The 13,585-nt window shown below is 41.6% G+C and overlaps 1 protein-coding gene across 1 annotated transcript in view; it reads right to left on the minus strand.

The window, feature by feature from the left end:
* Positions 1 to 13,585, minus strand: part of LAMTOR1 (late endosomal/lysosomal adaptor, MAPK and MTOR activator 1) — a 103,082-nt gene that overhangs the window by 50,498 nt on the left and 38,999 nt on the right. The window contains exon 2 of the mRNA XM_069203757.1: positions 3,605 to 3,747. Within this exon, the coding sequence (XP_069059858.1) occupies positions 3,605 to 3,747 (143 nt within the window). The remainder of the gene's footprint in view (positions 1 to 3,604; positions 3,748 to 13,585) is intronic.

Consider the following 13,585-nt stretch of genomic DNA (forward strand, 5'->3'; position numbering starts at 1 on the left):
TGACGTACACAATGCCCCAATCTCAATACTTAAGAGTGCACAACTGCACTAGCCGACTCGGGCATCATTTGATTGCATGAATCAGAACTGGAAGGCTTTGCTCCACATGCATGATAAATCTGAGGGAGATAGGACTCAAATTCACTTATTACAGAATTACATCAGATTGGTAGAGAACCCCATATAAACTTCTTAAAACCAAACCAATACCCACTGACCACTGTTATAGATGTATGTAGCCTGATGTAAGTGTTATGGTCATGCCCCAGGTGGATGGCACATGCTGACAACTACCAGTTCTAAAGTCGCCCCAAAATGCCATTTCACATGCTATGACTGACTTGGAATCTGCCCAACTGCCCTGGATGGCAACTTATTGGACAGTGGTAATACTATTTATTCTTAGACACTAGAAGATGGCCAAATATCAACCAGGGAGAGTGCCCCCTGAAAGGGATACGGTTGGCATCTAGTAATTCATCATATACAGACTGAATGACAGTGTTGTTATTTTTGGGTATTGATCAGTGGGCTGTTCCTGGAACAGAGTGAGAGGCAATGTTCGTAACACATCAGTTCCACCTCTATGACAATCTCCATCACTGGTCTTGCCTATTCCAGCCACACACTATCCTAAATGCTTACATTAAACGTCACTGATCTACAAGCTTGTCTGCCTCTAAATGCAACCACCTTATACCTAGTGTCCTTATACCCTTCACTCATGCTCTCCCCACACTCCGTTATGGGCACTACTCACTCTCTCCTAGTTACTAGGAGTGGGCAGAAGTAAAGAAACTCATATGGGCATACGCAACTCTAAGGTACATGGCTCCTGGGACCTACTGGTTTTGTGATGCTAGTCCACTAGACATAACACCCTGATTAGGATGTCAGTCCTTCATCAATGCAGGGATACTATCCACGTTCCATATAATATTTTTCAATGTGTGTTAATGAATGGAGTACCATTATTTGGCATAGTACATACATGCCAAATACTTGATACTTCTTGGCCATGTGAGGTCGTGAATATTAGGAAACCTGCAGGCAAAGCAGAGGTGTTGTCTGTAACATTGTCCTCTAGTGCTTTTAACAAAATTAAAGGCTTAAAAAATGAATAATTCCAGTATCCCCTCAATGAAGTGAGTACACAAATGTTTACAACAGAAACTGAAGGAAAGGCTAGACTATAATTTGTTGCCAAGATCTCCAAACTCTGCTGGGAGGCAATCCAAGCAAGTGAAAGAAGATGGGCAAGGGAAGTAAGGATTAGATTAAGAGATATTACCTTCCTACATTCTGATTGTGATACGATTGCATCCTGGTCCCCATTCCAAGGTAAACAGATGTTACAAGAGTCGACGGCAAAGGTGGCTGGGACGCTTGACCTGGCCTACTTGAGTGAGAAACCCTCTATTAGTTTTTTGTTGTCTTCCTTAGTCCGGGATACGGTCTTCTCCTACTTGGTGCAGGTACCGGACCCGGGCCTGCAGAATGAGATCTTAAGGGTAAGGGCAGGATGTAATCCAATCTATTGATCAAGCACTCATATTACCATGATCCAGGATAACAATGGTATTTGCCCTTGCCCCCTGATCGTAAAATGTTCTTTGCTGCATATACTTATGGATTGCTTTTTATCTTCCTAATGGGATAAAGTTTTTAAAACCATTGTTTTTTAAATATAGAATAGTGCGAATGTTAGAGGCAGTAGAGCTGCTGTCAGAAATACATTATTTTGATGTGGCAGAAGGAATTGCGCAATTTCTATGTTGAGTTAAACTGAGTTTTACTGTTGGGTCACTGTAGGGTGGGGCCGAAGGGTGAGGGGATTGGGTTTTAAGCCATTTTAAATTGTAACTTCTAATTCTTGTTTAGAATGTTTAATGGACAAATGTCTTAATAAACTTGTTTTCTACCTACCGACCAAAAGAGCATACGCCTGACCAGAAACCCAAGACTAGGCCAGAACACAGGAAAGAGGCTGGTATTAAAGAGGGGTGCTGCACACGAAAACAAATGAAAATAATCTCTGCTTATGTTGTAGACTTTGGTGGCAGCAATTGGTATGGATACTAATGCTATTACTGGGATATGGCACAATGTGCACCATACCTGAAATACAATCATCCCTCGAGATGCATTATTAATACCACAGGATGAAGGAATAGAACTGATTTTTAAAGATAAAAGTAAAATCAGAGAATATGAGCAGAGGTTAAAGCTTTCTAGGGGATCCCATTCAGAGAGAAAGGAATGGACATTGGACTGATGTACCTTAGGAGCATCTATTCCGTTTGGAGCCACTTGATTACCATTTAGGTAAAATCAGAGGTTACTATTGAAAAAAAGGAGGATAAATGCCATTGCAGACCTTAAGAGTGCTGATACCTTAGATATCTTCACTCATGATGCTTTTTAAAAACCCAGCAGTGTCAGCTGTGCAGCTATTGAGCCAACAATCTAGTACTCCCTGAGGAATACGTAAGGTGAAATGTTGTAGTGGAAATATATTTTTTGTTCGTTCGCGAGTCCACCTGTTACTTCTTTCTTGGATATTGTATTTCTTTGTGACGCATTGTCTCTTTTGGGATCTGGATTTTTTTCCCTGGCTGTGTAAATCTCGTCTCTTAGTTATGTTTTTTGGGGTGGGGCATCAGACCTAGCGGAAACAATTTTAGGGATCTCTCTAATCACATTCTGACCACACTTTGAATAGTTTGCGTGATGTGCTCCCAGAAATTTTTATTTTAATGCAATTCCAAAACATGTGCAGGAGATCCACCTAGTCTGGGTGACATCCTAATCAGTCAAACAGTTGTAAGGTATGTATGGGAATGAAACTGTGTTAAATTAGTTTAAATGGAACATTTCTTGAAACTGTTTTAGAGGAAGCTAAAGCTTTACCCCATTCCTGCTCAGACATGTCAGTGTTTAAATCTAGCTCCCACACTGAAGTCTGCTTTAGTCATTTGCGTTGAAGCTGTATATATTCTAGTGACTGCTTTCTTAGCACTACGGACGTTCAGGATGGTTTCTAGCACTGTGTGGTTCAGAGGAGGCTGAGGCCAGATATTTTTAGCATGTTTAAAATTGCTGTTCTGGAGTGGGATGTTCCAACTGAAGTGTTGGGAAAAAGAGGGACACAGTGACAATATATAAGTCACCTAGTTTAGTCACGCTGGCATCTGCTCCCCCAGTGGCATATTAAGGTGAAGAGACCCTATCTGTGGATTACCAGAGACGGAGCTTTAGGGCAGATAAAAATGTATTTTGTGACTTACTAGCAAAATGACAGCCTCTCCTACCAACTCTCGAAAATCAACATAGTATCCGCAATCTAAATAATCCCAACTGTCACGTCCTTTGCTCCTTCGGGTCACGTGGTTTGCATGGATGCCTCATTTATTGTAATTTGTCAGATCAGATTATACCAGTTCTCTGGCCTACCTGTTGTCCTATGGCAGTGATATTTACATTTCTGAGCAGACTGTTTGGAGGGTTAAATCATTCTGTATAAACAAATCCATCTACACAACTAAAATCACAGAATATTGCACACCACTAACCATTACCTACCACCCTCATGCTGTACACTTACAGTGCTGTTTTAGCAAGGATGGACGACAGCATGGCCTGCTCATCTGTCCTCGTTGAGGAGATGGTGTAGTTTTGCTCTGATCCATTTGGAGCCTTGTTGAGTAAACTGGAATTAGGCAACAATGGCTTTGTTTCATCATGTTCCTGAGGAAAAGACAACTGGTTATTGAGCTTATCTATTACCCTTCTGATAGCTATATCAAAATATACAAGTTTAAACTCTACTCAACATAGGATAAGACAACACCACACAGCCTGAATAATTACTGGAATTGAGCCTAGGGTGTCTTCTTAACCACACCATGACAAATGTATGCTTAGAAAGACTACAAAATGCTTGTCTTCCAATCACTTTCATCATCAGTAAAAAAACATATTACTTATGTACTTAACTGAGGGTTTGGTAAAATATACATTGAAAACCAAACAAACTGTCTCGAGGTTTACTTAAAATTTACTCAAGTCACGATAAATATATAGATAATATACATATATACACACACACACATTAGTTGATAAGGATGGGTGTTAGAGTAGCATTGACTAACTGAAGGTGAAACTTAGTGGAAGTGGCAGGCTGGTCCTGAGCAGCCAGTCTCCTATTGGAGAGGAGATGAAACTTGTCGGACATCCATAAGGGGAAAGGTGTGGAAGGTCACGAGTGGAGGGTGAGGACCAATTACGTCTCAAAGGTAAAAGGTGTCTCAGGGCAAACCAAAGTTATGCAGGAGATCTGCTAACTTTTATCACAGTATCTAGGTAGATATTGTGGCATTTGGACAATTAGAAAATATTAACCCATCTCAATAACCAACATCTTGACAACTAGCAGATAGCATTGCATTCTATGAGTAGCAGACAGAGTGATATCTGGACAGCTAGCAAACATATCTGAATAGCTAGTATTCACTGTGGCAGATGATATAGCATAGTTAGGCGACATTGTGGCATCAGGATAACTGGTGAACATTGTGGCATCAGGATAACATATAGACACGTATCTGTACAACTAACAGACACTGGCATCTGTAGACCAGGTAGATAAGCAAAGTCAGCATTGGATAAATGTTGAAAACAGAGGGGGCAACAGGTCAATGCATGTCTGCAAAGCATCACATCACATTTCTGAGGAGGAGGAAGCTTCAATTTCTTAGCAGATCTTGCAACTTTAGAAGAGAAGCAAAATGGTAAGCCCTCACAAAAACAAATTTGTGGTATTTACTCAAACGTCCGTCAGTTTTCATACTTTCACCTCATAAGATCACTGTTCTAACCATGTTACATTTCTAGCTACACAAGTCAAAATATTAAAAGTAACCAGATCCACCTAAGCCCTGATTAAGGTTCTCCTTTTACTTTCTCATACACAGGATATCTTTTCTGCTGGGGTGAGGAATTTGCATCAGCCCCACCGTCAATAGTATTGGCATCCTCTACTACATTTGCGTGTTGCCTAGGTTTCTTCGCTAGTGTAACACACACCACTTGATATAACTCTACAATTGTTGGTACAGGCCCCAAGAAGCTGCACATCTGTGGTGAGCAAATAGCATACGTAGATTTCAATTCCACAGCTGATTAAACCAGGTTAGATTAACACGGTTGCTTTTTCTAATTGCATGCTACAACTCAGATAAAACATTTCTGAACACCAGTTTTAAAAATGCTCAAACTTCAGTCACGATTTCAAAGCAAAGGGGAAGGAAGAGGTAGTAAAACCTGGCATCATGCAGTGTGCTAAGTATCAAATTACCATGCTCTATGTTAATTTATCGATGGTGCACCACAAAAAAGGAAAGGTTGGCACCCCAAAATAAACTTAATAAAAACAGACAAATATTTTTATTAAGTCGCTCGTACAGCATAAACATCTACAGCAGGGTTAAGGAAATAATGGAATGGGAAGAAATGAAGACATAAAAAGGAAGGACACTCACTTTTCAGAGCCTTACTGGCTCCCTTGAACATATCCAAAGAAACACTCAATACACTCATACTGTTGAAAGCAACAAAAAGTACACTCAAGCCAAGTGTTTCAAGATTGCTCCACTCCAGGTTGAGTCTCTCACTAACTGTGGCTAGTTGGGCTTGAGCAACTACAACGCTCTAGGATGGCACCTGAATTGTTCAAGCCTCAGCCCCGCACCCCCACCCCACCCCCACAGCCAAATCTCTTAGAAAGGCCAGAGTGACTTAATCCCTCTTTACTAGTTGTCACTGCCAGGTAAGTCCAGGCAGTGAGTTAAGTAAGAGGTAGATAAAGGAAACACCTCCCAACCCCATTTCACACTTTTACTTCCCTTTCTACATTACGTCGGTCCCTCTCCAGATATGGATTATTTTATTTTGAATTCTTTCAGAACTGATGGAAAGAGTGATGGGGAAAGCAGCAATACTACATCTCAACCGTTTCCCCTGTTCCTTCTGGTCCACATTTCCAAGCGGCTTGCAGTATTTACAGTTTGCCTCTTTACATCACATTTCCAACCCTTCCCCTTTTACTTTCGCAGTGCTTCTCTCTTCCTGCGAGAGAATCTAAATCCCCGACCCCTACTTTCTTATTATGTGGACTTCTTTTGTACTTTAGAAGAAATATCTCATGAGTATCATAGGAGGTGGTCATCGGACATTGGATCTAATGGACATTTCATTTACCCTTGGTTAAAAACTTCTCAACAGATCGAGATAATCAACTCAGATTAGTCTTCGAATGCAGGCAGTTCTCAAAGCACAGGCACCACACTCGCAACAGGACTGGACTAGGTGGTTGTTGTGGCGGAACAAGCCCCTCGGAGTCACGGCTCTGAGCGAAGACTTGTGGTTTTACTTCAAGGTTGCATTATACTGTTCTTATCCAGCAAGATACAAAGAAAATCATTCATATACAAAGGGTTACGTTTCTTTCGGTTACAAAATAGTGTTTAGTTTGTTGCACAACATCTATCCACCAATTGTATCACTAAAGAACAATTACCCACTACACCAATTAAACTAACTATAATAATCTGCGAATTGCATCATGTGAAGGAAAGAGACATTGTAAACTATTAAACTGAGGCCTGGGGTTTATAGCATTGAACTGGTTGCATGGTCTCTCCGTGAGCAGCATTCTTCAACTTAAGGTCTCTTTCTTCTTGGGTTGAGTATGATGGTCTTTCACACCTTTATACTATTTTGTTGTTCCAATGGAATGATTTAGTAGTAATTACTTTTGTACTTAACGTGTTCCAGTATTTCTAGCAATCAAGAGCCATAACAATTATGTTATCCTTTATTGGCCAAGGTAAAAACTCAAAGATAGGGGGATGCTATTTTGTAACAATTCTAGTCACTTTTCCCTAGAACTGCCCTAGAATCCTATGGCATCCAGTCTTTTAAACCAGCTCAGAGAGTTGAGGGAACACAACAGACATGGGTGCAAGATGGAAGTCACAGATCTGAAATTCCTAGAAAATGCAAGGGCTACACTGTGAAGAACCTGGGGGAACAGACAGTAAACACACAAACTGTTCCCAGTGGTATCGGTTAACGGTGGTTCAAAACTCAGAGGAGTACTGCTACTAACATAGGAATCGGAGGGTCCTGAAAAGTCTTCTCTATGAGAAAAAAAAATCTATCCAACTCTCACACCCACGTACGTGCATTGTGACAAAAGGATTAAAAAGTAACATGCTATAGCATGTGTAATTAATTGTGAAGGGCAAAGGTGAAATTGCAAGTAACACACCAACAGCGAACAAAAAAAATAAAAGTTAAAGTTCATGTTACATACTGGAAGTTATATTTATGTAAATTAAAGTATTAGCTGAACATTTCAGTCAGAAGGAGTGAATATGGTCTTGGAAAACATACTTAAGGAGCTACAACGCTGAGGAACCCCAAGTCGTATGCGGGGCAGCCTGAGAGGATGGTGAAAATAAATCACTAAGTGAAACATAGCAGAGCAGGAGACCTATTAATGCAGACCATTTACACGGGAACACAATGACGCAAAGGAACCATGTGCTTTAGTAAGCTACACTAACTTGAATAGTTAGTAACTGCACCACAAACATAGAAGGAACAATTATCCCAATGAACTATTCTCATCGCTGCTGGTGTGAATTGAGTGCGCCAAGTTTCCCACAAGCACAGCTCATCTCCATTTGGCACATAAGTACATTTTTGCATAAACTGCATATTTAAAAATATTTCTAGCTCAAAACCTATAAACGTTTATTTCAACAACACTGGGCTGTGTGTGCAAGCCCATTCTAGAAACCTTGTAACAGTAAAACACTCACATTTCAGCTGTTAACAACTCTACAGCCCCCGGTAAGCCCCTTCGCAAGGAGGCAAAGGCCGGACTCTGCTCCTTGGAGTGGGATTGCGGCCTAATGCAAGGACAGGCCAGTCCCCTCTGCATTGTACTCATATCTGTTGTCCCAGATGTTTAGTGGGCTTTCTACTAATGTGGGGTATGGACTGGGGAGGCATAAACGACTGCCACGTTTGCCAGGTGACTGGGAGAATAGGAGGCAATTGGCCATGGTGGGGACCGCTTTCCCCAATACAAACAATTGCCTGGTGCGTGGTTCCTTGCTCAGGGATTGGCCTCCCCTGGCAATCCTAGTGCACGTCAGGTGACCAGATTTTCAGAATGAAAAACCGGGACGGGCACAGACATAGAAATAGGACTAAATGTTCTATTAGTTATCAGGGCATATAGTTAGACAGATAGATAGATAGATATTTTTTTCCACGCTCTGTCCCAGTTCTGTGAAGAGCTCCAGGTTCCATCTGCTGGTGGGCCCGGGCTTGACCTACGGGTTCTGCAGCCCTGATTTACACCTCATTAAATCCTGCTCTGCGCTTGAATGAGTCGAGGCAGCGCAGCACAAGAGTTTCAACCAGTAAACTTCAGCCCCCAGTTTCTGGGAGGGCCGGCTGAAATGTGAGCCTTCACAACAAGGTGAAGAATGTGCAGGTTCAACTGACCCTCACTTAAAAAAACCATGACATTTTACTGTTTTAGAGTAATGTGTGGGGACGCCGGGCTAGACCTTCAAAAACCAGGACTGTCCGGGTAAATCCGGGACGTTTGGTCACCGTAAGTGCACGGATACGCTAGACAGAGATGCCGCTGCCAAAGAAAGCTTTCCTTTTTCATCAGTACCTCCTTGTTGTAACCACTGCTGAGTGCGCAGGGACAACAAAGGGGAGGGTCTAAGCTGGACTCATCCATAGCACAACCTGAGAAATGCAAAGCCCAACCCATTCTTCATAATGTAGTGCTTAGTACTCACTCGCACTCAAACTACTCTCTGGACACCTATCATCTCCTTTCATAAGTGGGCAAATCACAGTGGCAAAGACACACTTGACTTAGTTTCCAAAAAAAGCCTAGAGTCCCACATCATTCCGTCCCCCAGGAGCAGAAATAATAACCACCGCACACAGGTCTGGCACTACCTTTAATGATTAAAGACTAAAATTACCAGACCCAACAGGCACCAAGGCTCAGCTAGACAACTTCTACAACAACACATCCTCCAGCCTAAACAAGCCAGCCACAACAAAAATGAAACAGATTAAGCAGAGGATCAAAATGGTTCAATTCGGGAACTAGCTGAACTGAAAAAGACCAAGTGCAATCAGGTTAGTATATGCAGTGCCAGATTACCAAATAGACTAAGTAGGCCCGCAACAACAGATCAAATTAATACTGATTTGTTCTTGAAAAAAAATAAAAGTCAATCTTTCTTAAACTGTTGCCAAAAGATAGAAAAACATGAATCAACTCAAAGAAATGAAAATTCTTGGTTGCATGCTTTTACAAGCAAACTGAAAAACAAAATATTGCAACTCATGTTCACAGCCTGTATTGTCAGTTTTCTGCCTTCTGTGAACAATTCTATTAATGAATTGTGAAATTTGTCATGAGACAGTACAAGCAAACGGAAGAGAGCTGTATTCAACAGAGGACTACTGTAAACTTACTACATGGGACAGGTAGTTTTGTTAAATAAATAAAAATCCACAAACAGATTTGTAATCGGCTTTTCCAGTTCACCATAAAAAGCACTGCACCCTCACTATTGTAGTGCTTTCAAACCTTTTGACTTTTGTGGACCCCCACTTTATCATTACCGGAACTCAGGGACGCCCACTAAATCATTAATGGAATCTGGGGACCCCCCCACTGAGTCATTACTGAAATCTGGGGACCTGATCTGCAACTATTATTTAATTTTCTAAGCAGTCACAGACCCCTTGAGGAGGCTTTGCGGAAGCACAGGGTTCCCCGCACCACAGGTTGTGAACCACTGCTCTACTGGGTCACAATTCACCCACCCAAAAGGACCAACAGGCAAATAGGTAAGTTATAACATGAGTTTGGTGTATGCCGGAGCAATGCAGGCGGTCTGAGTGATTGTTCCATTAAGTTTGTATGCCTCTTAAATGAATACTGTTTGCATAAAAATGAATATATCCAATTTTGATGTACAGATATAGGTTGATGAAGCACAAAGGACATGTTGCAGGCATATTTTTTTCAACTAGCCTCTGCAAAATAATTTTAAAAAACAATGGATCCCAACGGGCACAGAGGTTTCGATTGAAAGACTGGAATAACAGAACCAAAGAGTAACAGAAAAGGCAACAGCAATTCCAGTACTCTGGGAGGGTCAATGTGAAACTTAAGCTACTGCAGTATTGGCTCTCCCTAATGCTTCGGTGCAGTAGTCCTTAGCCTGTGGCTTGAGGACCTCTGGTGGGCCACGAGGCCTAGTCAGGGGACCTGTGACTGTTTTACAAAATTAAGTGATGTTAAAACGAAAATATTAAAATACAGTACATACAATTGAAGAAGCAACATTGAAAATTTTCTACATTTGATTGAGAATTAAAATATTTCAATATTTGAGCATTTGTGTGGTGTATTCTGGTTTTTGCATTTTTGAGGACTGCTTTGAGGTTAAAGTCTTAGAAATTACTTAGGCCGGCGGTCAATGAGTTTCAATAATTCAATAATGACTGAGTGGGGGAGGGGGGTCCCTAGAATAAGTAGCGATTCGGGGTGGGGTCGGGTGTCAGAACTGAAAGGATTGAGAACCAATTCTTTAGAATTAAATTGTTCAGTTAGAAAAGTTAGAAAATACTTTTATATAACAGTCCCTGCTGATTGGAAAATGAATTTAAAATACAGCAAAGCCAAACATTTACTACAGTGCTTAGGTTGTGCAGTGTACGGTCAGAGGATGTTTAACTAGCTGGCCTCAAGCTTCTTGCAATCAGTCTCAGCAAAACTGCGGAGACTTATACACACGGGGTTGCAGCCATTTTAGCGAAGTGTGCATTTTAGCCATTTTAGCTGAAATGCACACTTCTAGTGCAATTGACAGCTGGAATGTGGCTTCTGTCACTGGTAGAGGAAGGGGAGATTGCCAACCAATATTTTTCATGTTTCCTACCCTACTCTTGAAACCGAATGCCACACAAAGTTATTTGAGAAAAAGACAAATATTGCATAACTGTGGTGAAGTACGACATGCACATAACCTCTATTTTAGATTGCACATTTTAGCTTGGCATCTTTTTTAACTGTGACTTTTAATATTGTTTTACACTCATGCGGTAATGTACTGAGAAGGCACTGTACATGCAGCCTTCTACTTGTAAGCGCTGCTGCCATGCAGTCTGTACACGCCACCCAAGACTAGGGACACAGAACGTGATGCCCTTGTATTATGTTTATCCGTTGGAGACAGCTCTGTAATTGCAGACACAACAGTGCATCAGCTCTGCACCTCTGACACAGTGAGATATGAGTAGTGCTTTCATTATAAAAACTGCTTCTGTGCTACATCTGGGAGAGGAGCACTTCTGCTGGAATTATCTTGGAACGCAGTGTACTGGGACCAAGATGCAGCCCTGCTGACTCTGACCTCCATCCTGCATGGGATGATAGCCTGTACTACATCAGACCGGCCTCCTGGCTTTCCAATACATCTTACCCAGGTGTTGGGGGTTATGCCATCCCAACCGATCCGGCAAAGGGTACTCTATGCGCTTGATAATGTAGGTAGTCATGTATAGGAGTGTAGCAACACACTAACAGTATCGTTGAACTGTATCTTTTTCATCATTCCTATAATGGTGGTTACCAAGCTTTGCTTCATCTGCCTAAGAATCGCAGCTCATGCTTTCTATGTAAGAATGCGATTCTTGCAATAATTGTTTGAAAAGACATTTTCATATCTTTCTCGTGTCTTACCTTGGGCTTGCAAAGTAACAACAGAAGGGTAGATCCATTTCCACAATTTCATTGTGAATCCGAGAAGTCATGTTCAAGGTTACAAATACTCTATGCTACCCTGGGAGGTTTAGGGGTTCAGATGGGGCACTGGGAGCAAGCTAGGAATTGTGTTAACATTTCCTGATGGTATAGACGGAATAGAGTCCCTCTATCCTGAAGTTTGTTGATCCAATACAGCGTCCTACTTAATTCATAGGTACCGTATAACATAACCAATTTTGCATTTGTAGTTGTGCAAAGGAGTTAGTTACTGATCATATTATTTGTTACAGAGAAGACCATCTTTCCAAATATTTATAACTAGCGACAGTTAAAAGGAAGAGGATCAAATGATGTACACCCTTGGGAAGGAAGGGGAAAACACATAATGGTTCATCTGCCAAGAAGGAATTTGGTCAATAAAAAAGGCACAGGTAATGATCTCATGCAGGCAGACAGGAAAGGACAAGTTTAAAAGCCTTATCAGTCTTCTCAGTGGAACCATGTTTAAATGGAATACTTTTTAATAATGTATATCAGTCTACAAAAGTAAAAGTTACTTAACGTTGGTAGGGATATTCCTGGTGGACACGTCAGATAGCTAACCTAAAGAAAATCCTATCAGGCGTCAGACTGGTCTGGAAACATTTCCTTAGCAGTTCTTGTCCAATTGGTTTAAGCTGCAACTCCTCCCACCAGACATGACGTCACCAGAGTATGTGTGTCAACCTGGGCACTGACACCAGTTCCACACCGCAGCAAAGATGTGCAGCCAGCAACTGAGAAAACAAATGATAACGACAAAAACTACACCTAACACATTTATGGACCATGAGATCTTCTTATATAAGGCACTAAATCATCAGGGGCAGAAGGGAGGTTTTGAGGAGTCTGCATGAAGATTATGTATCCAACAGCAATAGCAACAGCGAAGGTAAATTACTTTTACTTCTGACAGACACATCTTCCTGTGATTTCTACCCTTAAGAATAAGTCCCAAAGCAATACTTTCCAGGAAGCAGGAATCAACAGTGCTGATTAACCAAGGAAGTCATGCACCTAGCCCTGGCAAAGTATCCACACAGCATTCTTGGGCTGTGAGGCTGTAATGTTTAGCAAACGTATACAGGGATGACCACGTGGATGCCCTGTGGAGTCAAACAGCAATGCGCTTTTGGTGAGAGCAGTGAGGCAGACCTGGATCCAACGGAGAGGGCACGAAAGCCCTCTTAGAGGTCTCTCAAGGCCAGTGCATCTCAGGTTCCTTAATATAGGAAGGCTCAACAAGAAATGTTGAGTCTAGTCACTGCCTTGCCTTTCTTATTTCCAGTAAAGCCCAAAAAGAGTTGGTCATTCATAATGTTCTATCAACTGTGGTTGCTGTAAGCAGTGGAGATGGCATGCTTTAGGTTCAATCTATGTAACCACTCCTTGCTCTGTATGATAGCAAGGGGTTGGGGAGCAACATGTGGGGTGAATAAAAAAAACTCCACCACAGAAGGGTAAAAGTCATCCAATCAAAAGGATTGGAAAGTAGCTATGCTAATCCGGAGGGACAAACATGAAAAGACTAAGGAAGGCAACCGAAAAAGCAAGCAAATGAGACTGCCAACCAGTGATAAGCAATAATCTGACCAAAAGCCCACTAAGTACTGGAATTGCACACTATAGCTCTTTACCAACAGAAATGTAGGCGAGACATAA

Source organism: Pleurodeles waltl, chromosome 8, assembly GCF_031143425.1.
Source record: "Pleurodeles waltl isolate 20211129_DDA chromosome 8, aPleWal1.hap1.20221129, whole genome shotgun sequence".
Lineage (NCBI taxonomy): Eukaryota > Metazoa > Chordata > Amphibia > Caudata > Salamandridae > Pleurodeles > Pleurodeles waltl.